Source organism: Erpetoichthys calabaricus, chromosome 11 (genome assembly GCF_900747795.2).
Source record: "Erpetoichthys calabaricus chromosome 11, fErpCal1.3, whole genome shotgun sequence".
Lineage (NCBI taxonomy): Eukaryota > Metazoa > Chordata > Cladistia > Polypteriformes > Polypteridae > Erpetoichthys > Erpetoichthys calabaricus.
In genome coordinates this window covers 71,542,741-71,568,247 of record NC_041404.2, presented here as the reverse complement: position 1 = coordinate 71,568,247, position 25,507 = coordinate 71,542,741, and the positions used below count along the sequence as shown (strand labels likewise).

The 25,507-nt window shown below is 39.3% G+C and overlaps 1 protein-coding gene across 1 annotated transcript in view; it reads right to left on the bottom strand.

Moving 5' to 3' along the window:
- Positions 1-25,507, bottom strand: part of elk1 (ETS transcription factor ELK1) — a 179,488-nt gene that overhangs the window by 78,603 nt on the left and 75,378 nt on the right. Inside the window, exon 2 of the mRNA XM_028813330.2 lies at positions 14,585-14,793. Coding sequence (XP_028669163.2) covers positions 14,585-14,793 — 209 coding nt within the window. The remainder of the gene's footprint in view (positions 1-14,584; positions 14,794-25,507) is intronic.

Below are 25,507 nucleotides of genomic sequence, written 5' to 3'. Positions count from 1 at the left end.
TAAAACAGTGAATTCAGACAAAAGAAAATGTGGTAGAATAATCTCTTAATAAAATAACTCCAGCCATAATAATGAAAAGTGGCAAGCTATAATAAATAAAACAGCCTGCTGATAATGGTTGGTTAATGTTTACTTGCATTAGCAAACAGCAGAATTTACAAGTAGAAAAAGGAAAACAATACTTGAACCAGTAATCATTTTCATTCATCTGCTTTTACAAGCTGTTCTACATATGCTCTACAATGCCTGTAGTAATTAATCTAAAGACTCAGTTTTTGACTGCAATCATTTTTAAAGTGGCAATATTGATTAAAACATTGATAATTATTTATTTATTTACTTTTCAAGAAGCAATTTTCTCACAGGTTCATCTATTCTTTGAATGCCTGCTCATGACTACATGAACACAGTCTAACCAACCGTGTTCACTTCCACGCTGCAAAACCTTGTGTGGGAATGCAGAACTAGGACTACACTATACAGAACTGGCATCAGTCAGAATATATCAATCGATGATGACCACTTTTAATTCTAAATTCTAAATCAAGAAATGAGTCGTGTGTATTACCTTTGTACTCAGCACTAGGTAATTAGTGACTTATGAAAAGTTGCTGAATAATCCTAACATGCCATACTCAAAGTAAAAATTTGACAGAATCCACCAGAACATGAGAATTAATTTGAAAAAATATACTATGTCCTTTGAAGTACATTTTTTTCACTGTCCGGCAGATAGCTTTTGTGTACTGAAAGGTGCCAGCTATGTCCTTACTGTACACCATGCCCATTTTTATCATAAAATGTTGACACATCTAACCCCTTTGATCAGCCATACCCAGTGTACACAAATCAGCATAGTTTACACGAAAAAAACACATTCTGCTTATCAATTTTACATTCCCTGAATGTATAATAACAGAAATCAATAATTACAAACTGTGTTTGAACACAGCTGTAATTTAAGATGCATTATATGGCAAAAGTAGTGCTGGGCGGTATGACCAAAATTCTATATCACGGTATTTTTCAAAATTCTACTGGTTTCACGGTATTCGACGGTATTTTTTTCCCATGCATGAGTGGATGTTAACCACATTTTCCACTGCAATTACTGCAGTAGACTGGCTAAGAATAACCTATTCCACTGTCATGAGAATTGTACATTGTACAAAAAACATTTTAATTTTCACACAAGTATTAATACAGGTTTGCATGGCCCCATAAAGTGATAGTTTTCAAGGGGGGTGGCACTAATGAAGAGAAGGAATCACATTGCATGACAGTTGCAGTCAAAATATAGAACCTTTTCATTGAACAAATTTTGCAAACAATTTAAACTATAATTTTGACAACATATTTTCAACCATCCAAAGAGGTATTTAGACTTAGTAAAATATCCAGAGGTGCTTGTCAAAAGTTGTATTGCACTGAACGTGTGAATAGTAAATATTTTTTGTAAACCAACTACACTTTCTGTTAATGTTAACAATCTCTGTCCACTGACACTTCAGCTATATGGATTGTAATGGCATTGGTTATCCTGATCCACCGCTTGTTTTTTTGTCTTAGGCAGTACCTCTAGCAAACAAGTCTACAAGTGACGTCTGACTTGAGTGTCCTCTAGCTTTTTCAGTTTTACCTAAGGACGTGGAGGGTGCCAATCTTAGCTCCATACATTCATGGTACTCCAAAGCAGTGCTCCGCAACCTTTTCTCACCTACGACACACCAAAGATCTTCCTAGAATTTCCGCGGCACGTCAAAAGCTATAATATTTAGCTGTTGCGTAGCTGGGGTTGGGGGGGGGGGGGTTGGGCGGTCCGCTCCGAGCGCCAGCTATTTAGGGCGTCCAAACTACTGTAGTTTCCTTTTTTTTGTTCCTTGAGGAGGTGCAAAAAAAATTTCTTTCAGCTTTGGGGCGTCAAATTTTTCACCGCCCCGGGCAACATGATCTCCAGCTACCCCACTGATATATAGATATTCACAAATTTTACAATAAATTTTCATTTTTTATTATAAGTATACATTTATTATAAGTATACATACATAAAAACTATACTATATTTACTTTTATGCAATCTTAATAATTATTATAACATAATGACTGATTAATGTGATACCTGCGCTTGTTTCAATGAACACAAAAGTTTTATATTCGGCTCAATATTTTACAGCGCAACCCGAAGTTCTTGGTCAAGATCTTTTAAGCATGACCGCTTATCATTTTTAATTAACACAAGAGTTGTTTGTCTTTTTTGGCGTAATTGGGATGGTTTGAATTTAGATGGCGATTTAGTTTACTGTGTGCCATTGCCCCGTTTGATAGCTGATCGCCGCAAATAATGCATTGTGGCTTTGGAGCCGTTTCGTCACCACACCACGAGAATCCATATCGAATGTAGTCTTCGTTGTACTTCCTTTTCACAATCTTCTTTGTTTTTTTTGCAACACTTGTGCTGGGTTCTTCATCATCTGTACTTGAAGACGAATCTTTTCCATGTAAATATTTATCCATATTTAAAGGGGTATAAAACTAAATATGAATCACACGAAGAACGTTAACCATACACAATTCAGCAACACAACTAATAGTAATGAATGATAACTACTGTCGCAAGACGAGTGAATGCGACGTAGCACGACTAATACGTCGGCTTGAATTGAATCTAGGTGAGGGCACGGAGCGCTCTGGCTATCAAAGCATACTACGGAGTTGTCTGGTGACTACGTAGGGCCTACGTCGTAGGCGACAGGCGATGGGATTTATTATTTCAGAGAAATGACACATAAAATTATTAAACCTTTAAAAGGCCATTTACGCGAATATTTCATTGCACGTATTCTCGTTATTGTGTTTCTAAGGAGGACCGTTGAAATATTATTTAGTTAGAAAATTGTCTTATTTGACCGCATCACACCTGTATCGGCTCAAGGCACACCAGTGTGCCGTGGCACACCGGTTGCGGAGCACTGCTCCAAAGCATGTGTGCGGCTAATGTGGTGCAGCAAATTGCTTGTGTTGCTGCCTCAGGCGACAACTTTAGCTCCACAACATTTGCAGTAAATAGTTGTTTGGTCCACATCCGACCTTTTAAAACCAAAGTATCTCCAGACAACAGACATGGCTCATTTTTTCAGTAAAGGTTCTTTTGTGTCATCATGTTCAACTTTATCATCTGCTACAGCTTCGGTATCAGAATGTTCTCTGTCCATTTTCACCGCTCAAAAGCTCAACTAACGCATGTACTCCGTTGCATGCGTGTTTACTGGTGTAACAGTGAAAAAGGTCCCCCTTTAAACAGTTTCCCGTTGCGCCACGTTCCGAACATTGTTCAGGCTAAACCGGTATTGCGGTATAAGGAAAATCCATATCTTAACAAAAATAAACGGTTTTCGGTATGAATCGGTATACCTCCCAGCACTAGCCAAAAATGCATGAAGAAAACTCAAGATTATTGAGTTCAGGTGTTTCGATCACATCCATTAATAGGTTCATTAAAGTGAGGCACACCCGGTCTGCGGTGCCTGCCCGATCCATGCACGCATGCACACAAAGATAAAGCGGGCCACATGCACATGTGCACGCATGCGCAGAACTTTACTGTTACGTCAGTACCCGATCCATGTTTTTCATTTTACAACATGAGTCCCCATCCAATTTGCCTCACCCATGCGCTCTCTTCTTACTAAAAATTACTTTCACGACACTGCCTGATTTGTACTGCGCATGTCAAATGTTTTACAACATGCATCACTCGTCAGATTTGAATTTTACTTGCAAATCATTTTGCCATTTATCTCCGTCTATAAGTGGACTTCTTATTGGAAAAGAATGGAACTTTTGAATTTTAGAACGTCTTGAAAGAATATTTGTCACCTGAAAAGTTTAACTCCAATAAGTACATACACTTATGTATACGATATTTACCAACAAAGGAAACCACGGTTACTACATTTTCTAACATTTTGTCTTCAAAACTGCATACAGAAAAAGAACAATAATTAAACAGACAGTGGTAGATTTTTGTCAAGACAGTAACAGAAATAAATCGTTCTAAAACATTTTAGAATAGGTCCAGAAGAAAAAGAAATGTGAGATGGGATTCATCCTTATTTGTACAAGGCTGTTTTCACTTGTCATTAGCTTATTAAGCCTATGGTTTAAGAGAAGTACATACACATAACATTTAACTAACGTTCTAAAACATTTTAGAATAGGTCCAGAAGAAAAAGAAATGTGACAGGGGATTCATCCTTATTTGTACACCTGCTGTTGTCACTTGTCATTAGCTTATTAAGCTGATGGTTTAAGAGAAGTACATACACATAACATTTAACTGAAATACAGTAATAACTTATTACTGCAGTTACAAAAACAATGCCCCTTTACTGTATATACAGTGGAACCTCGGTTCACGAACGTCTCGGTACACGTACAAATTGGTTTACGACCAAAAAGTTTGCCACACTTTTGCCTCGGTTCACGACCACACGGTATACGAACAAGCCAGTTTCCCTTTCGGTTTGTACATGTTCAGTCTCTCCCTGTGCATTTCCTGTGCAGCGAGCAAGAGAGAGAGACAGCGAGAGAGCGCGACACACACACGAGAGAGAGACACAGACAGACACACACACAGGCAGCGCGAGAGAGAGACACACACACACAGGCAGCGCTAAAGAGAGAGACGCACACACACAGGCAGCGAGAGACAGAGAGACACACACACAAAGGCAACATGAGAGAGAGAGAGAGAGACGCACACACACAGGCAGCACGAGAGAGACAGCTGGACGCATAAGGTAGGAAGGCAGTTAAAGAATGCACTGGGCTTGATTTTGTTTTCATTTCTGTTTACAGCGATCGGTTCATAGTGTGCATTGTTGCAATGTTACTTTTCTTGGTGGTTTATTAAATTACGGATTTTTTTCAAATGTTCATTTTTTTCCCTGTGCTTAAAACTCATTAAAAGAAGTGTTTTTAGCCAGCGGTTGTTAGCGCTATAGCGCGAACTATTGCAGTGTTAGTTTTCTCTGTTGTTCAAGGTTTTCTCAGTGTTATTCAATGTTTTTACACTTAGCTTACTATTACGCTGTGCATTCTATGGTTTAATTAACTATATTTGTGCTTATAAACTTAAAAAAATATATATTTACATACAGTTCGTATGGTCTGGAACGGATTAATTGTATTTACATACAATCCAATGGGGGAAATTGCTTCGGTTCACAACCAAATCGGTTTACAATCAGAGTTTTGGAACGAATTATGGTCGTGAACCGAGGTTCCACTGTATGTTCTTTACCCTACAGGATACTCGGTGGTAATCAGCCTTCGAAGTGGCTGAACAGATGCCAGTGTACCTGAAGTCCGAAACACAACTCAATGTCCTTTTCTTCTGCTTTTAAGATTCTCAATTTGAGATGATGTGCAGTTCATCTTAGATTTGCTATTTCTAGAGGTAAGACTACTAAGACTTTCAGTTTTAGAAGTAATTTATGCACAATTCCTGCAAAGACTCCCCATATTTATTACTTGATTTGTAATATTTTGCTGGCTTGAATACTGTCACATGTTTGCTTATTTTGTCCAGTAACTAGCAATGGCTTTTTAATTTTAGACAGGAAAGCCTCAGTGTGTGAATCATCGCAAGCACAATGACCAAGTTACATCAGTAGCAGCAATCACGAAAAACAGGGATGTTGTTCCATGTTGCAAAATAACATTTATTTTTTTTAGGCTACTGTGCTTTGTTTTTGGATTTTGAAAGAACCAAGACTTAATTTTAACTAAGGCAGGACAGAAAAAAAAATGTTTTCATGTAAGTAACGACACCCGAGCACATCACATTAGAAGTTCAAATATACAGATATTGTAAGACAATGTCTACTGTATGTGTAATGTAAAAGAAAAAAAATGATGCTACATATAATGACAATTAAGTCTGGGTTCTTTTAAAATTCAACAAAAAAACACAGTAACTTAAGAAAATATTATTAATCAGACTTTACTCTAAGTAGACCTTTATCTGTTGTGATGGTTTACTTTGGTAATGCTCTGCAAGTATACAGTAATCCCTCCTCAATCGCGGGGGTTGCGTTCTAGAACCCACCGCGAAAGGTGAAAATCCGCGAAGTAAAAACCATATGATCATATGGTTATTTTTATATATTTTAAGCCCTTATAAACTCTCCCACACTATTATAAACATTTCCCGCACAATTATACAGCATAAACCCTTTCTATTCTCTTAGATATTAGGTAAGATTCGTTGAAATTATGTACGTATGTAAACACACTGTTTATATACAGTAAAACATAAATATCATTTTAAAGATATCGAGCGTCTCTGATATCACATATGTTACAGCCATTACGACAGACAGGCCACCAGCAACAAATACGTACAATGCAAGAAAAATTGTATACAGTAAAATGTGTGTACATTGACACTAAACTATGTACATGTAATAAGTACTGTACATAGAAAATTAATTATGGTTACTCACCAACAATGACACGACGACTTGTCCGATAACGATGAGTTTAATTTTACTGCACAACAAAGGAGAGCGTTACAGCTCTTCTAAAGGATCCTCTTCAGGTGATTGTGTAGTACTGCCGTTGTTCTTCTTCTGTCAGTCTTCAATCCAAACCCTTAAAGCAGATTCCATCCGGACTACCGCCTTATTACATCCACTTACAACTCGTTTTGCGCCCTGGTTAAAGGACACTGCAGCCGTAGATCTTATATGCTTTTCCTCCTTTTTAAATAAAAAGAATCGTGGACTCATTGATGCCGTAATGGCGTCCTAAAGCGGTGTAGCTGTTCCATGCCTTCAACATATCCAAAACTTTTACCTTTTCGGCAATCGTTAGCATCTTCCGTTTGCGCTTGGGCACGGTCCCTGAAGCAGTAGTAGGAGCAGATCGTTTTGGAGCCATAACAAAGAGCTTGACTATGCACAAAGATAAACAAAAAAGAGCACAAAAGTTAACTCTTTACACAGTGAAACACGTTGATGCTGAATGAGCGAGACAAGACTTCCTGGTTAACGCAGCGGAATCGAATTTGCCGCTCCATCGCTGAGCCAATCAGCACACAGGAGCTTAACTGCGTGCTCTGATTGGGTAGCTTCTCAGCCATCCCCCAGTAGCGTCCCTTGTATGAAATCAACTGGGCAAACCAACTGAGGAAGCATGTACCAGAAGTAAAAAGACCCATTGTCCGCAGAAACCCGTGAAGCAGCGAAAAATCTGCGTTATATATTTAGATATGCTTACATATAAAATCCGCGATAGAGTGAAGCCGCGAAAGTCGAAGCGCAATACAGCGAGGGATTACTGTACTAAGAAAGGATGCAGAACAATAAGTAAGGGTACACTTTATTAATGTTTGAACTAAGTGTGTGAACATTGTTTATCTCTTGTGTTTATGTTTTTAACAGTTATAGTGAGATGAAACATTCCAGCTGTGTTATGGGGCAGCAGTTAAAAAAGAAGAAAGAACAGATGTGTGCCATGTTGAAGCAGTGGGTGGCCGTCCTGCCTGGCACTTCTAGAATTCTCCATCTAAATCTCTGGTCTGGATCTGCTGTGCCTTTGCCAGTATTGGCCTGTTTTTTTTTTTTCCCCAACTTCTGAAAACTGTCTAACTCTCATTGCACTGGCTGCCTGTCTCACATAGGATTAATTTCAAGGTTCAGGGTGAGCCAAAATAAATACCACATTTCTCAAGGTCATTGCACAAGGAGGGGCAGCTGAGTGGATTGGGGTGGAGGTCCTTCGATAGGCGATCCCTTGTAGTTTTCAGTTGGCAACATGCCTTGGCCCAGTGCGCACTGTGCTTTCACTATCAAAGTGTTCTTTAAAAACAATGAATCCATCATCACTACGCATCATGCCTTCCGAATGCTCTTCAGCATACCTACTAACGGTGACATCCAAAATCGAAAAACAATTCCTCAGTGGGTGGCTAAATTTAGACAGGCGGGTACACAGAAAATCTCCAGGCTGTTCTTGGACTGTACAAACGCCTAAAAACATCTAAGCTGTAAGGGCATCAATTTTGCAGTCTCCTAGACGTTCAGCAAGCAAACATGCTGCTGCCTTAGGCATTTCCAACACATCTTTGAGGAGGATTTTGAATGAGGACCTTAATTTCCAGCCATACAAAATTATATTAGTGCAGGAAATCACTGAGAAAGACTGGGAGAGCCATAGAGAGTTGTATGTGAATATTAGGCAAACCGTTCATTGAGATGCCATCATCATGTGCAGTGACGAGGCACATTTCCATTTGAATGGTTGCGTGAACTTCATCAGAGACCCTTGCATAATGAGCATGTTACAGTTTGGTGCGCCGTTGCAGAATTTGGTGTTGTAGCTCTTACTTTTTTGAGGAGGGGGAGCAACGGTCACCATCACTTCAGAACTTTACATTGAAATGCAAGAGAACTTTTTGCGGCCCCAACTGGAAGAAATGGATGTGGTGGATACCTGTTTTCAACAGGATGGCCCAACAGCTCATACGGCACGGAGATCCATGCAAGTTTTGAGGGAGATGTTTCCGGGGAAGCTGAACTCCCTGTGTGGTGAAGTTGGGTGGCCTTCACGTTTGCCTGATCTTGCTCCAGGTGACTTCTTCTTGTGGGGCTATCTCAAGTCGGAGGTATACACACACCAACCTCAAAACCTTGAATCTCTCAAGGCCGAACGAGTCATGCGAGCGTTCAGAAATCGTCTTGAAGAGTGTATTGCTAATGATGGCCACCACCTTGAAGACATAATTTTTAAAACACAGTGAAAAAAATCTATTCTGTACACCCTTTCTTGTATCTTAATGAAATTTATTTTATCTTTTAGCATTTTTGTAGAATAAATGTTTGAAATGTGGTGCTTCTTTTTGGCTCACCCTGTATATAGATGACTTTGAGTATTTTAGACCCTACCTGCATTTTGGAGTGTCTGCTCCCAACATTTCTCTTCTCAAACATTGCTTTGCTTTTTATTCTAAGATCAAGCATAAAAGCTGGCAGCTTTCTGTACTCATGCAAGAAAATCTGGAATGCTTTGCCAATACAGAAGTGCGAGGCTTAAAAATGTCAAGCATTTCAAAGAACTTCAACAAGCCCACTTTTCTAATTTGGCTTCTTCTTAATTACTTGCATTGGTTGTACTCTATACAGTTTGTAAGATCTGCACTGGGTAATAACCTCTGCTGTTTTTCTCTTTTTTTCTTTTTCCAGCTTATTGCTGTTGTGCCCTGCATCTCTGCCATCTGTTATATTAACTCCAGCTGCCTGTGATGCTGAAGAGAAAAAAAAGTTCACAAGATGTCCAGAAATGGAATTGTAATTGGATTGAGACGGGCACAATTATGTATGCTGGGATATGCAGTGGGGGCTGTATGGGCTTTGGCTTCAGACCCCCAGAGGTTTATTGTCTTTAGGATCCTTGAAGGCTGCAAGTTTGTCCTTCTCCATGGCCTTAATCATGCAGTGCATTTATTACAAAGGACAAGGACCTATACATTTGCTTTGTTCCCTTTCCGTAATAGTTTTTAACACATCCCCATTGTTGGCCATTTTTATTGTATTTGTGTTCCAGTTAAATGCATTTACCATTTATACATCTTTATGATTTTCCTACTCAATTGACTCTCACTGTTGTGTGTGTATATACAGTATGTGTGTGTGTATATGGTCTTTTTTGCAGGGCTAGGGTTAGGGCACTTTGTTCCAGTGAAGGATACTGTTAATGCTATAGCATACAAAGACATTTTAGGCAATTGTGCACTTCCAATTTTGTGGCAACAGTTTGGGGAAGGCCTTTTCCTATTTCAGCTTGACCGTGCTTCTGTGTACAAAGACAGGGCCATAAAGACATGGTTTGATGTGTTGGGTATAAGAGAAGTTGAGTAGCAATGAACAGAACCTTGACCTCATTCCGAACACCTTTGGGATGAATTGGAACACAGACTGGAAGCGAGGTCTTCTTGTCTGACATCAGTGTCTGACCTCACAAATGCTCTTTTGGCTGAATAGGCACAAATCCCCACAGACACACTCCAAAATCTTGTGGAAACCTTTCAAAATGCCCATAGTTTTATGAAGGGATGTCCAACAACCTCATATATGATCACCATCTATATATATATATATATATATATATATATATATATATATATATATATATATATATATACATATATATAAAGGAGAGTTGGGATCCGAGAGACTGTGTTTGAGGAGGGATGGAGAGTTAAGGCAGGTGTTGGAGTCACGTGATCATCTCCCCTCCCATCCCCCTGATTTCATTCACTTTATTTCGCTCCGAGCTGAGCTCCGCAGCTGACACGGTCTTGTCGTTCTTTTTCCTTAGTGTTTAGTCGTTTCTCCTTTACTGATTTACTGTTTAGTAGACGCGGTACTTACTGAATAGTATTTTTTCCTTTAGTGTTTCTACTTAGTGTTTCTTAGTGTTTTGTAGACGCTGTGTACTGGTGTTCCCGGCGGTGTTGCGGTTTAGTGTTACTTTCTACTTCGTTTTTGTACTTTAGTGTTTAATAATAAATAATAACAATTCATTACATTTATATAGTACTCAAAGCGCTAAAATAGTGAGTGATACTTAGCTGATAGCAGTGTAGAAGCAGCGCAGCACAGCACAACGGAGCAGGTAGGACAGGGGGGTGTGGTAGCGTAGGTGAGCGGCGATAGCAAGCAGCAGAAAGCACAGCAGGAGGAGGAAGCAGGATTTGGATGTTCCAATACACAGCCATAAACAGTAACGCTTGGTAATTTCAGGCGTGATCGCCCCAGAGCCATAAGCCAGGTTAGTATGAACATCAGATCAGTTCCCGGTCGTAGAGTACTGTAAGATGAAATGGGAGCAGATCAGCACAGCGAATATAATCATGGAGACAGATCATCCCGAGGTTGCCAGGTACAAAGAAATGTTCGTAGGTCTCGTCCCGTGATAAAATCAGACTCAGCTGTTCCCAGTAAAGTGGAGTCCATAAAATCTGTAAATATTAAGCCAAATCCATGCAATTCAAGTCAGCTGTATCCACGAACTATACTTACAATAAACAAAATAAAACAAGCATAAGAAAATGCAGAATTAAGGCGAATTTTGCGAAAAGTGTTGTTAACAGGGAGGATTGGCAACAACATGCGTGTGCCAGCGTCCCTTCACCTGGTATAATAAAACAGTTATAATAAAGAAGTTTAGTAGACTTTTACTTTATCTCATTTAGTGTTCTTCCCGGCGGTGTTGCCGTGTTTTAGTGTTAGTGTATACTTAGTGTTTGTGTTTAGTGTTATGGAACGAGTGATCTTACCACTGTCAGATTTTGCAATGAATGAGTTGGTAAATAATGATTATTTATCAACAGATCACATGACCAAATTCAACAAAATTTTAGCTGCTCATACAATTTTCCAACCTCAAGAGGTTTTGCTAATGTGGACTCCTGACATACCTATAATGCCAATTCCACAAAATGCAAAACATATTCAAATATTACCTTCTGCAGCTACTGAATGAGTGACTCACTGGGTGTGTACCTATTATGATGGTGCTGTAATTCATGCCTGTGACAGTTTAAACTCTGATAAAAAATTCAACCTCACCGAAGAGCAGCTTCGTTTCCTTCAATGTATATATACATATATACATATACATATATATAAATATACATACATATACACATATACATACGTATATACATACATTAGGGGTGGGTGGTATGACCAAAATTCTATATCACGGTATTTTTCAAAATTATCCCAGTTTCACGGTATTCAACGGTATTTTTTTCCCCATGCATGAGTGGATGTTAACCACATTTTCCACTGCAATTACTGCAGTAGACTGGCTAAGAATAACATATTCCACTGTCATGAGAATTGTACATTGTACAAAAAAACATTTTAATTTTCACACAAGTATTAATACAGGTTTGCATGGCCCCATAAAGTAATAGTTTTCAAGGGGGTGGCACTAATGAAGAGAAGGAATCACGTTGCATGACAGATGTAGTCAAAATATAGAACCTTTTTATTGAACAAATTTTGCAAAAACTTAAACTATAATTTTGACAACATATTTTCAACCATCCAAAGAGGCATTTAGACTTAGTAAAATATCCAGAAGTGCTTGTCAAAAGTTGTATTGCACTGAACATGTCTTAGAAAAGGAATAAATAGTAAATATTTTTTGTAAACCAACTACACTTTCTGTTAATGTTAACAATCTCTGTCCACTAACACGTTAAAGTGACTTTTTAAACAACTTCACCATCATTAAACTGCATAATATTTAAACTAATAAATAATAATAATAAAATAAATAATAGTGTTATTACTGATAGTTGCACTATTACTTCAAGGCTTCAAGCCCAGGTGCATTACACAGTATTCACCAAATTAAAAAAAATAAAACAAGTGCAACTTGGTGATGACATCTTTACCAACTAAACCATCATTTAGGCAAACTGCATTAATACGGACTGCAACTTGCATTTATAATGCTATTTGTGGTATAGCCCTATGGAATCATATTAGGGTCATGGTGAAGAAGAAAAAATACGGACACAGGGAAGAAAAAAACAAACTATATGTCGAGAATAAAGTCGACATTTCCACTTTATTCTCGCCGTTTATGTCGAGATTAAAGTCAACATTTCCACTTTATTCTTATAGTTTACTTCATAATTAAAGTAGAATGTTGTAAACTAAACTTCTTCCTAAAATCAATGTTTAATTTACTAGATTTTGTCAAACCCCGTCATAAGTTAATGCAGCACATTAAATGCTTTGTGTTAAGTGTTCCCCGACCCAGTTGTTAATCACTACGCTTCTTAAACTGACTTCCTCCGCACTAAGATGAGACAGCGATCACCGCACAGAATCCATTCACTTCATTATATTCTTGCTTTCTGAACATTTAGAATGCTAAGATAAATACTTATAAATACATTTTCATGATGAAGTTCATTAAAGCAGGTATTAAACATGCACGGTAGTTAGGCGGTACTGCTGCTCCCTCGCAGTAAGGGGTCCCCAGGTGTATGTTCAGTGTAGAGAACTTTATGGCAGGTGTGACGAGGCTCCAAAAAACTGGATGTATGAATGGGTATTGCACAGGTTTAACTTAAATATTGTGTAAATGTTGGGTTTGTGATCTGGTGGTCGGAGGCACGAACACAGAATTCAATGCATGTTCTTCTGAGCGGGCTTTCTTTATTGCACGCGTGCTGTCTCTATCTGACGTACCAAAACCCCAGTTCCTATCCTTCCTTTTTCTTTCTCCACATAACCAATCACCACACGATAAACGTCTTTGTGAAATTAAAACTAGTTATAAACTTAGCCCACGGAGTGTTCAGAACTTTAAAAATATCTTCGTTATACATGTTTAATTATGCCATCCATTCAGGGTTGCGCCCATCCCTGAACGAGTCGCCAGTACATCGCAGGGTGAATACGAGCAAAACATACACTAGCAGGGTCAATATAGCATAACAAAACCCCACATCCTACATGACTTTGAAAGGAAACTGAAGCACACCGAGTAAACCCACCAGAAAAACATGCAAATGCAAGGCAGGGTACATCCGAGACACCCTTGCTGTGAGGCAGTGGTGCAAATGCAAGGCAGGGTACATCCGAGACACCCTTGCTGTGAGGCAGCGGTGCAACCTCCACGCTGCCGGGCCCCCACATGATTAATGCATGCTTTAATGCATTTCACCATGAAAATTATATCAAGTATTTATCTTAGCATTCTAAATGTTCAGAGAGCAGGAATATCATGAAGTAAATGTATCTGTGTGGCGATCGCTGCTGGCGCCTCCTCTTAGTGCAAGAGGAAGTCAGTTTAAGAAGCTCGGGGAACACTTAACACAAAGCATTTAATGTGCTATATAACTTATGATGGGGTTTGAGAAAATCTAGTAAATTAAATATTCATTTTATGATGAAGTTTAGTTTACGATGTTCTACTTTAATGACAAATTTCGAGAATAAAGTCAACATGTCGAATTTATTCTCGTCATAAGCGTCGAGATTAAAGTGGAAATGTCGAGAATAAAGTCAACATGTCATCACACTATTATACAGTACCTAGGTAAATTACACTGTATTGACAACAAATAAAACACTTTTAAAGCAGTACTTCGCCGCTGCGAAGCGCGGGTATTTTGCTAGTATAGTATATTACTGCTTATTTATCATAGGAGGTTATTTATAAAAATTAACAGCAGTAATAGAGACTGAAGAGAATATATCAAACTGCTTCTTTTGGAAATAACTTTAAATTTTACTAATCATGTAACAAACTGATATGTACAATACGAAATAGCATTTGAATGGATGAAACAATGTAATCTGTACAGTAAACTAAACATTAGGAATTTTATTAATGTCTTTTATGTGTAATTTAAAATAGTATGAAAGTACATTTGTTTGTTTTTCATTATGTTATGAATGAATTCAGGAATCATTAAAAAGAATAAAACTGTAAATTCTAAGACTAAGATATATACTAGAAAGCATACTTGAGCTTAAGTAATTTCACTCACCTTGTCATAATAGTAACGCAACGCTCGGCTCAGTTTATCGTAGTTCATGTTTGTCTTATTCTTTCTTAGACCCCAAAGTCTTGCTACTTCTTCAGCTTCTAGCAACTTAAACTCTCCATCTGATGAAGTCCAACATATTAGATGCTTATGGTTTTGGTCTTCCAAGAGATGAAGCAGAAATTGCCATAGTGTGATGGAAGGATCCATGGCTGCCAAAACACATAGTGGAAATGAGAAACTAATATAATAATAGACTAAAAATTAAATGTTTACCTTCAGAAGTAAACTTACTTCTTTTATTACTATACTACTATTTGAAACATATAGATAAGAATATAAGAAAGTTGACAAACAAGAGGAGACCATTAAGCTCGTTTGTTAGGCAAATAGCTAAGATGTTCCAATATCTCATCCAGATACTTCTCAAAAGGTTATCAAGGTTTTGGCTTTAACTATATAATTATACAAGTTCTGCAGACATAAAATTCAAAATTACAAATTACAGCTCTGATAACACAAAATTTATAACATACATTTAAAATACTATTTATTTACTGTATTTAATTTCATACAAAAGAAATGTTTTTACTGTTTGAAACTAATTGTTACTACATTCATGCTAGAGATTTTCCAGGAAAATACATGACTTTCATAAATTTAATGCTCCATTTTTACACTACAACTTAATTTTTTTCAAGGTGGCATAATTTTAGACTCTTGACTCTGAAACTCTAGTTTTCCTCACATATCCTGAAAGATGTACCAGTTTGGTTAGCTGGCGATTAACAAAGTATATCAAATCAAATAAAATTTCAAATTAGTCCAGTGTGGGTATGTGAGTGGGCCCTGTAATGGCCTGGTGCCGTATTTGGGGCTAGTTTTCACAGTGCTGCTGGAAAAAGCAGTTTCCCTCCCTAATTAGATTTAGCAGGTTTATGTTATATTGTTTTGCTATGCTATGTTAATCCATTCAAGAAAGTAATGCTAGGTAACAGCCTAAAAGATTATTTTAGGACATAGTGCTGAGGAACTGGTTCCATCATCCATTTTACCATCTATATATATAATTCACTAAGCCAGAAGACAAGTAGCCGACCATGGAAAGCACGCCGGAAGGGGCGTGGATTCACTAAACCGCCGACAAGTAAGACGCCAATGGCACACGCAGGAAGAAGCCACGCCCACCAACTCTTAGACCATTGAATACGACGAAAGAATCACAGAGCCACGCCCACCAACTCGGACGCGACGCCAAGGGAAACATGCCCTCATTTCTGTTCGTCTGTGCCACAGTACACTTGCAGCTCTGAGCCACGCTGACTTTTCATTAGTCAACCTCAGTGGAACCTTGATTCACACAGAGGCAGCGCCAGAGAGAGACAGAGGCACACACAGGCAGCGCGATAGAGAGAGCCGCGCGCGCACACACACACACACACACACACACACACAGAGGCAACGCCAGAGAGAGACAGAGGCACACACAGGCAGCGCAAGAGAGAGCCGCGCAATCCTTTAAAACTGAAGTTAAAACACAATGAAGGAAGCAGTCTTTAAAAACCAATAAGTCCTGTGCCTCTTTTTCATTAGCGTCTCACCTGCTTCAAGCCCTGCAACAGTCGAGACGCTCTCTCTGCAGCTGACCTTCTCTGTGCCTGACTCCACTACTGTCAGTCGCCTGATTAAAAATGATCTTTTGAAGGGGAGCTATGGACCCAGGGGGGCTGGGGAGGCTCACGTGCTGCTGAGAGAGAGAGGGGGGGCTGGGGAGGCTCGCGTGCTGCTGAGAGAGGGGGAGGGGACTCGCGTGCTGCTGAGAGAGGGGGGGGGGGATCTGGGGAGGCTCGCGTGCTGCTGAGAGAGAGAGCCTGCGCATGCACTGCACATGCCATGCAGCTGAGCAGGGAGCCTGGGTGTTTATGTCAGTGTTATTCAATGTTTTTACTATTACACTGTGCATTCTATGGTGTAATAATTAACTAGATTTGTGCTTAAAAATCTTAAAAAATATATATTTACATACAGTTCGTATGGTCTGGAATGGATTAATTGTATTTACATGCAATCCTATGGGGGAAATTGCTTCGGGTCATGACCAAATCGGTTTACGACCAGAGGTTTGGAACGAATTATGGTTGTGAACCGAGGTTCCACTGTATATTGAGTCTAGAAAACATGATCAGCAAGTCTTTGATAGGCTGCAACAAAATGATGAAAGAACGGGCACATTTTTTTCTCACAAGCTGGGTGGGTGTTAGTTAGTTAATTAGTTACTCGAAGGATTTCAAGATTTAATTTGTACAAGCGGTAACACTGCAAAAGCAGCCCAAACCAGAAAAGACTGCTGGCAAAAAGTGGCTAACAAATTAAACGCGTGTGCATTGTACTTACTGAAAGCGGCGTTACGGATTTTGCAAATGTTCATTTTTTCCCTCTGCTTAAAAAACATTAAAAAAGCGGCGTGATTATGCGGCGTAGTATGGTATGCAGCGTGTAAAACAGTTTGTCGCGGATAATTTGCCTTTTACTTTAACACGAAGACAATTTCCTGTTAGATTTGCCTTTGCGATGACAATTGATAAGGCACAGGGCCAAACTTTCAAAAAGATGTGCATGTATCTGCCAAAACCAGTTTTCAGTCACGGACAGTTGTATGTTGCTCTCTCCAGAGTTCCATCTTTTCATTCACTTACTGGTATGCCTGCAGGAACACGTGCAACGAGCGAGAGAGAGCGAGCGACACACACACGCATACAGGTGCGCGAGAGAGAGAGCGTTAGACGCATAAGAATAATAATACTTCATTACATTGATATACCGGTGTTTTCAGTATTCAAAGCGCTATCGACACAGGGAGAAACCGGGAAGCGAACCCAAAATCTTCCACAGTCTCCTTACTGCAAAACAGCAGCACTACCATTGCACTACAAGGCAGTTAAAGAATGCACCGGCCTCGATTTTGTTTACAGCGATCGGATCATAGCGTGCATTGTTGCAATGTTACTTTTCTTGGTGGCTTATTACATTACGGATGTTTCACATGTTAATTTTTTTCCCTGTGCTTAAAAGACATTAAAAAAGTGTTTCTCAACTGTGACTCCGGAACAACTCAGTACGCAAACTATATTAAGCGTCAACAACGAAGACTCGCTACACCTTAATGAACAAGTGCTGAAACTTATCCCTACCGACGAAGTAACTTTCACCAGCGTGGCCTCCATCGTCACAGACGATCCCGCTTTCAGTCACGGACAATTGTATGTTGCTCTCTCCAGAGGTCCATCTTTTCATTCACTCACAGTGGTATCCACAAACCCACCCCATTTGGACAACTGTGTCGTTCAGCAAGTGTTCACCCATCAATACATAATTATGCGGCGTATGTTACGCCGCGGGTTGGCTAGTGTAATGTATAAAACAACATGTGGTGGATTTAACTTTAAGGCACAACAATATATACTCCCAAATATCCAAAATTTACTTGTGGTTTTCAAGGATGCTTTGATAGAAATATGGCTGGAAAAATGTGAAAAAAGGCATTGATAAAATTCTAGTATCGAAGAAGATATACAATGGTGTGAAAAAGTATTTGCACCATACCTTATTTCTTCTGTAATTTTTTAAAATTTCTGACAAAGAATGTTTTTAGTTCTTCAACCAAAATCTAATATTAACTAAACGGCTCCTAAGTGAACAAATAACATATTTTCTACTAAGGTCATTTATTGAATCAAAAAAATGTATCCTATGCCAGCTGGCCCTTTGTAAAAACATAATTGCCCCTCAAATAAATTAGCCTAAGGAATTATTTGAGACAGCAGACTGAACACAGCTAAGCTTGATCCAAACCATCCTTGCTCAATATAAACCCTGTTACTGGAAACACAACAAGTAATGCGAAGGCCTACATTGGTTACTTAGATTTCAACCTAAGTGGAGTAGCACGGCTAGTTACTAATGTACTTTATGAAGATAATAGTAATCCAGCACAGTGTTTGCAACTTTTTTTTGTTTAGTATTACTGATAAATTGTCTCTGCTCAGATGGTACTTATACATACTCCAATGAAGACTAATAGAACCAAGACTCAGATAATGATTATTGAATAGAAAATGACTTACAGATTAATTATCCTCTATTTATTCTCACAACATGAGAAACAAAGTTCCTGAATCACAGTAGGATTTGTCTCCTGTTTCTCTGGATGAACAAGGGAGATTTTCGAATGAAATAATGTCTGTAAAGTAACTGAACCAAATGGAGTGTTAGGAGCTGTCCTGCAGCGACCCATTACCTAGCATTTTCAATTAAATTTGTAATGTGTTATTAACAGAATCTATGGTTTCTGAATACTTCAAAATGACACAAATATCCCTGTACCAAAGAAAAAGGAAGTCAACTGTCTCAGAAATTAATGACCCATGGCACTAACATCCATTGTGATGAAATGCTTTGAAAGACTGGTTGTAGGATATGTAATATTCCAGATAGTTTGGACCATCTCCAGTTGGCTTATTGCTATAGCCAATCCACTGAGAATGTCATATCCCTAGCATTTCATACAATCTCTGCATTCCTAGATAATGTTTTTTAACTTGAGTTTTTCTCAGGGTTTTATGCAATTTTTTTGGTAATGGGAGCGCAGAAACAGGCATAAAGTGTAAATCAAGTAAAATGATTTGTGTTTTCCACTAATTAAAATAATCTTATGTATTGTAATATATTCTCCTTTATCATGGTACCAGAAAGTGGAAAAGTGCTGCATGATGAATAGTCATATACAGTAAGTAAGAATTTCATTACTCTGTACATGTGACAATAATGCTGCTACTACTACTAGTACTACTCCTGCTTCTACTACTAAGACGTTATATGCCAGGATGATTTTTATAAACCAATGCTCAGCATTTAACTTTATTAGTCATTCAAGACTGATCACATGCTTCATTTCCACCATAGGCCTTGTGCCTCTCTTGAATTGATGTTACTGGCCCATGGCACCACAGTGTAAAAAATGACACTGGCCATCACCAAGTTGTGTAAAATGTGAAGGATGTCTCTATCCACTTTAAAGGAACATAGTCTCATGAAAAAAAGAGAGTCTCCTCTACCCTTTCTTATATAGTTTCTGCCAAAGGAAATAAAAATCAACTATCTCAGTGATTAGTGACCCATGGTAATAACTTCCATTGTGATGAAATGCTTTGAGAGACTATACTCCCATCCATACTTGCAACTTCAGATTTCTTCATCATCAATAATTAACTTAATTGGGCACAGAACAGTTCTGCTAGCATCAAGAAACCTTGCCAATATCTGTATTTTCACACTGTTTCCATCTATTCTTACCAATTGCTGTGGGTTCACAGTAGAATCCATCCTCACTGTGTACTTAACTGCACCACAGAAGGTGGTGAAATCAGCTTAGAATGTTATCACAACACAAATTTTGTCTGTTCATATATAACACACACTGCTTCAGATAAGCAAATATTATTACTAAACACCTCAGCCATAATGGACTGTTCCTTTATTCTCTCCTTCTTTCTGGGGCACATGACCATTAGCACTTCCACCACACCACTAGATAAAGATAATAATGCTACACAATAGTTGCTCCTTCTGAGAGACAAATTCAGGAAAATACCTGATTCCCTGCGTGTTTCTATATACATTGCATTGTCCAATATCATACTTAATTGTATGGTGCTGTACTCATTGTCTGCACTTTGTATTATATTACTGCCTCTAGTTTGTGGGAGACAAATACAGAAAGTAAGGATCTCAGTACACTGTGTAAAAATTACAAAGAAACTTTTAAGTAATTTTATCTAATACAGTGATCTCTCGCTATATCGCGCTTCGCCTTTCGCGGTTTCACTCGATCGCAGATTTTATATGTAAGCATATTTAAATATATATCGCGGATTTTTTGCTGGTTCGCGGATTTCTGAGGACAATGGGTCTTTTAATTTCTGGCACATGCTTCCTCAGTTGGTTTGCCCAGTTGATTTCATACAAGGGATGCTATTGGCAGATGGCTGAGAAGCTACCCAACATACTTTTCTCTCTCTCTTGCGCTGACTTTCTCTGATCCTGATGTAGGGAGTGTGAGCAGGGGGGCTGTTCGCACACCTAGATGATACGGATGCTAGTCTAAAAATGCTGAAAGATTATCTTCACGTTGCTATCTTTTGTGCAGCTGCTTCCTGAAGCGACATGCTGCATGGTGCTTCGCATACTTAAAAGCTCGAAGGGCACGTATTGATTTTGGACTGTTTGTTTTTCTCTGTCTCTCTCTCTCTCTCTCTCTCCCTGCTCCTGACGGAGGGGGTGTGAGCTGCCACCTTCAACAGCTTTGTGCCGCCGGTGCTTCGCATACTTAAAAGCCAAACAGCCCTATTGATTTGTTTGCTTTGCTCTATCTCTCTGACAGACTCTGCTCCTGACGCGCACTCCTTTGAAAAGGAAGATATGTTTGCATTCTTTTAATTGTGAGACAGAACTGTCATCTCTGTCTTGTCATGGAGCACAGTTTAAACTTTTGAAAAAGAGACAAATGTTGTTTGCGGTGTTTGAATAACGTTCCTGTCTCTCTACAACCTCCTGTGTTTCTGTGCAAATCTGTGACCCAAGCATGACAATATAAAAATAACCATATAAACATATAGTTTCTACTTCGCGGATTTTCTTATTTCGCGCGTGGCTCTGGAACGCAACCCCCGTGATGGAGGAGGGATTACTGTACAGGGAATGCTATAATTATTATACCTTTAGATTTAAGCATGATACTTGGTTGTATTGACCAACTCATTGTAATATACAAGCCTATTAAATTAGTATAGACTCTTGTGTGTTTTATGATTTTTAAAGAGGTTATTTTTTTTAATTCCAAATTGGAGTATCCAGAGGATGCTGCTCCATTATAAGACAGAGTTGTATATACAGTACACCCCCAAAATTCGCGGGGGTTACATTCCTAGAGTACCCGCAAATCTTTTTTTAGATTTTACATGTTACAACCACGGAATACAACAAACAGAAGTGCAGTGTGCATGTGTAGGCCTACTTTGAAATAAATTTAACTGAACTCTGCAGGCCTATTTGAGTCCTTCCTATACCTGTATAAAATTAAGATAAAAACTAGCCCACTTTAATATAAATAAAACATTTAGCTGTAGCTTAGCAGCTTTAAAAAAGTAAACATAAAATTCCATTTCAGTGTGCTCTCATCCTCTTCAGGTTTCCCTCTCAGCCAGCAATCAACTGAAGCATCTGAACATACAAAAAAACCTACATCAGCTCCGGGTCTGAAATAAATGTGTTTTTTTTTTTTTTTTTTAAATATTAGCCTATTAAATGCTATTGTTCTCACCTGTTTAATGTGACTTCTGTTTCTGAAGTTCGCTGCAGATCATCTCTAGCACTTTGAGCTACTTTTTGTATGAAAATGTGCTATATAAATAAATGTTGTTGTTGTTCTATGTCGGGGCTATATGATGTGACTTTGACCTTCACACAGGACTGCAGGCTCATGTGTGAGGTGGGAGAGATAGTTGGACTTTATGAAGTTCATGCTTGAGAAAACTTGCTCACATAAGTATGTTGAGCCAAAGATGGACAGGACTCCAAATGCATATTTTTTCATGTTCATATATGTTTCGGGAATGGCACTCCATGTATTGAAAACAAGTTTGTCGGGTTTGGGGAGGTTTTCAATATCAGTCCATTTGTGCTCTTTAGCGAGAGTAGCCTTCTGACGGGCGACTTCTTCAAGATCCGCTGTCAGGCATTTGAACTTGGACACCCATAAATCTTTATCCGCTATGCGGCCAGTTCAATTTCTAGATCGGGCTTACTTACTCCTGTGAATGAGAATGTGTTCAGCAGGGATGGGTCGATGTCCAGGGAAGGAGTGTTTTTTTTCTTTCTGAACTCACTGAATCTTTCTCTAAATGCAGCTTGCATTGCAATAATTGTACGGTGGAAATAATCACAATTTATGTGAATGTTCACTGCTTTGAACTCTCTCAGGGAGGGGAAGTGAGAGAGTGTACCTTTCTGTACATCTCTGGCAAACACTGTCATCATGCGCTCAAACACCAAAACATCCTACGCCAAAACATTTAAAGTCAGAGAATAGATGCTCTGATATTTTTATGAACGATTCTTTCATGTATTCTCCGTCTGTGAACGGCTTACCCCTCCTTACGATCTCTTGAGCTGCCACAAAACTAGCAGCTGTAGTTGATTGTGGAGAAGTGATCCACTTTTTGAAAGTATGTTTGCTCTGTTCAGCTTTCCGTTGCAGTTCCGAAATTGCTCTCTTTCGCTCATCTTCACTTGGGTATTTTTCAGTGAATGCTGAGTGCTTGTTTCGAAAATGTCTTTCAACGTTACATTTTTTGTTGTTCGATAATTTATCGCCACATATTAAGCACACCGGTAAGCCAGCGTCGTTGGCGGTGAAGGCAAATGCTTCTGTCCACGCAGAATTAAATTCTCTGTTCTCTTCTGGGATTTTTCATTTTTGGGATTTATTCATGGTTAGTGCAGGGGTCGCACACTCCAGAAGCCACCTGCAGGTAAAGGCGAGGGCTATAGACGTAGATGTGACGCATATTTTAGTTGACAAATTATAAATAAAAAATAAAAATAAAAATTAGATGTTAAAGTGTATAACAGTAGTAGTAGTAAATAAACATTATATATATTACATATATTATATACAAATTAAATTAAGAAATTGCCGTTATTCATTTTCATGTTTTTTTTTTTTTTGTCAAGGCCAAAAGGAGCCATTACAAGGAGGCTGAAGAGCCGCATGCGGCTCCAGAGCCGCGGGTTGCCGACCCCTGGCCTAGGCTATAAGAAGATTGCCAACACCCTGAAGCTGAGCTGCAGCACGGTGGCCAAGACCATACAGCGGTTTAACAGGACAGGTTCCACTCAGAACAGGCCTCGCCATGGTCGACCAAAGAAGTTGAGTGCACGTGCTCAGTGTCATATCCAGAGGTTGTCTTTTGAAAATAGACATATGAGTGCTGCCAGAATTGCTGCAGAGGTTGAAGGGGTAGGGGGTCAGCATGTCAGTGCTCAGACCATACACCACACACTGCATCAAATTGGACTGATGGCTGTCATCCCAGAAGGAAGCCTCTTCTAAAGATGATGCACAAGAAAGCCCGCAAACAGTTTGCTGAAGACAAGCAGACTAAGGACATGGATTACTGGAACCATGTCCTGTGGTCTAATGAGACCAAGATAAAATTATTTGGTTCAGATGGTGTCAAGTGTGTGTGGGGGCAACCAGGTGAGGAGTACAAAGACAAGTGTGTCTTGCCTATAGTCAAGCATGGTGGTGGGAGTGTCATGGTTTGGGGCTGCATGAGTGCTGCTGGCACTAGGGAGCTACAGTAAATTGAGGGAACCATGAATGCCAATATGCACTGTGACATACTGAAGCAGAGCATGATCCCCTCCCTTCGGAAACTGGGCCACAGGGCAGTATTCCAACATGATAACGACCCCAAACACACCTCCAAGACGACCACTGCCTTGCTAAAGAAACTGAGGGTAAAGGTGCTGGACTGGCCAAGTATGTCTCTGGACCTAAACCCTATTGAGCATCTGTGGGGCATCCTCAAACGGAAGGTGGAGGAGCGCAAGGTCTCTAACATCCACCAGCTCCGTGATGTCATCATGGAGGAATGAAAGAGGATTCCAGTGGCAACCTGTTAAGCTCTAGTGAACTCCATGCCCAAGAGAGTTAAGGCAGTGCTGGAAAATAATGGTGGCCACACAAAATATTGACACTTTGGGCACAATTTGGACATTCTTCACTTAGGGGTGTACTCACTTTTGTTGCCAGCGGTTTAGACATTAATGGCTGTGTGTGGAGTTATTTTGAGGAGACAGCAAATTTACACTGTTATATAAGCTACTGTACACTGACTACTTTACATTGTATCAAAGTGTCATATCTTCAGTGTTGTCCCATGAAAAGATATAATAAAATATTTACAAAAATGTGAGGGGTGTACTCACTTTTGTGAGATACTGTATGTACTGTAATTCATGCAAGTGCGTTTTCATTGCCAGAAGCCTTAGAAGGTGCAGGGCATTTCAGCAGCATCTTGGGGCTTTAACCCTTAAACTGCCACATACTTGGGGGTTAATGCATCCCTGGACGCCAAATACTTTTTTGCTGCACTTTAAGTAAACGTCACAATTCACAAAGAAAAAGCGAAATTTTAATAGAACACATTTTTTTCATGCAAAGAATATCACAATTACTGCAACACTGATCATTTTACACACTGCTAATGAACTGTAAAAACTATTTAAAAAACTACTGGAACAATATGTACAAGATGCAACTGACGCCATGGATGAAATTTAGTAAATCACCGAGCCAACTGTGCTTGAACTGGCAGCACGCCAAGCACACAAAGGTAAACGTTGACGCTGGCAGGCTAGTCTAGTGCAGCGGCTCAATCCCAGAGACAGTGAGGCTGCAGGGTGTCACGCTTGGGTCACAGAATTGCACAGAAACACAGGAGATTGTAGAGACAGGAACTTTATTCAAACACTTCAAACAAACGTCTTTTTCAGAAGTAAAACAAGCTCAGTATGCAGTTAGTTCTCGATTAAAGACTAGACGAACATTATAGGGGAGCACAACAGGAGCAGGACCACTAACAAGAGCAGAGGATGTCTGCGGGAGGAGAGAGAAACAAACCAATCAGCCAAAAAGGACAGGTGCTGTTCATGCTTTTAAGTATGTGTAGTGTCGCGCGAGAAGCATATCACGTGACAGAGCAGCCGCAAGTAAGCCCAGCAAGTAAGGGAGCAATGTGAAAGCAGTCTATCAGCGTTTTTAAGAGAGGTTTTTTGAGGAGCGCCTGTGTCTTCTAGGGTTGC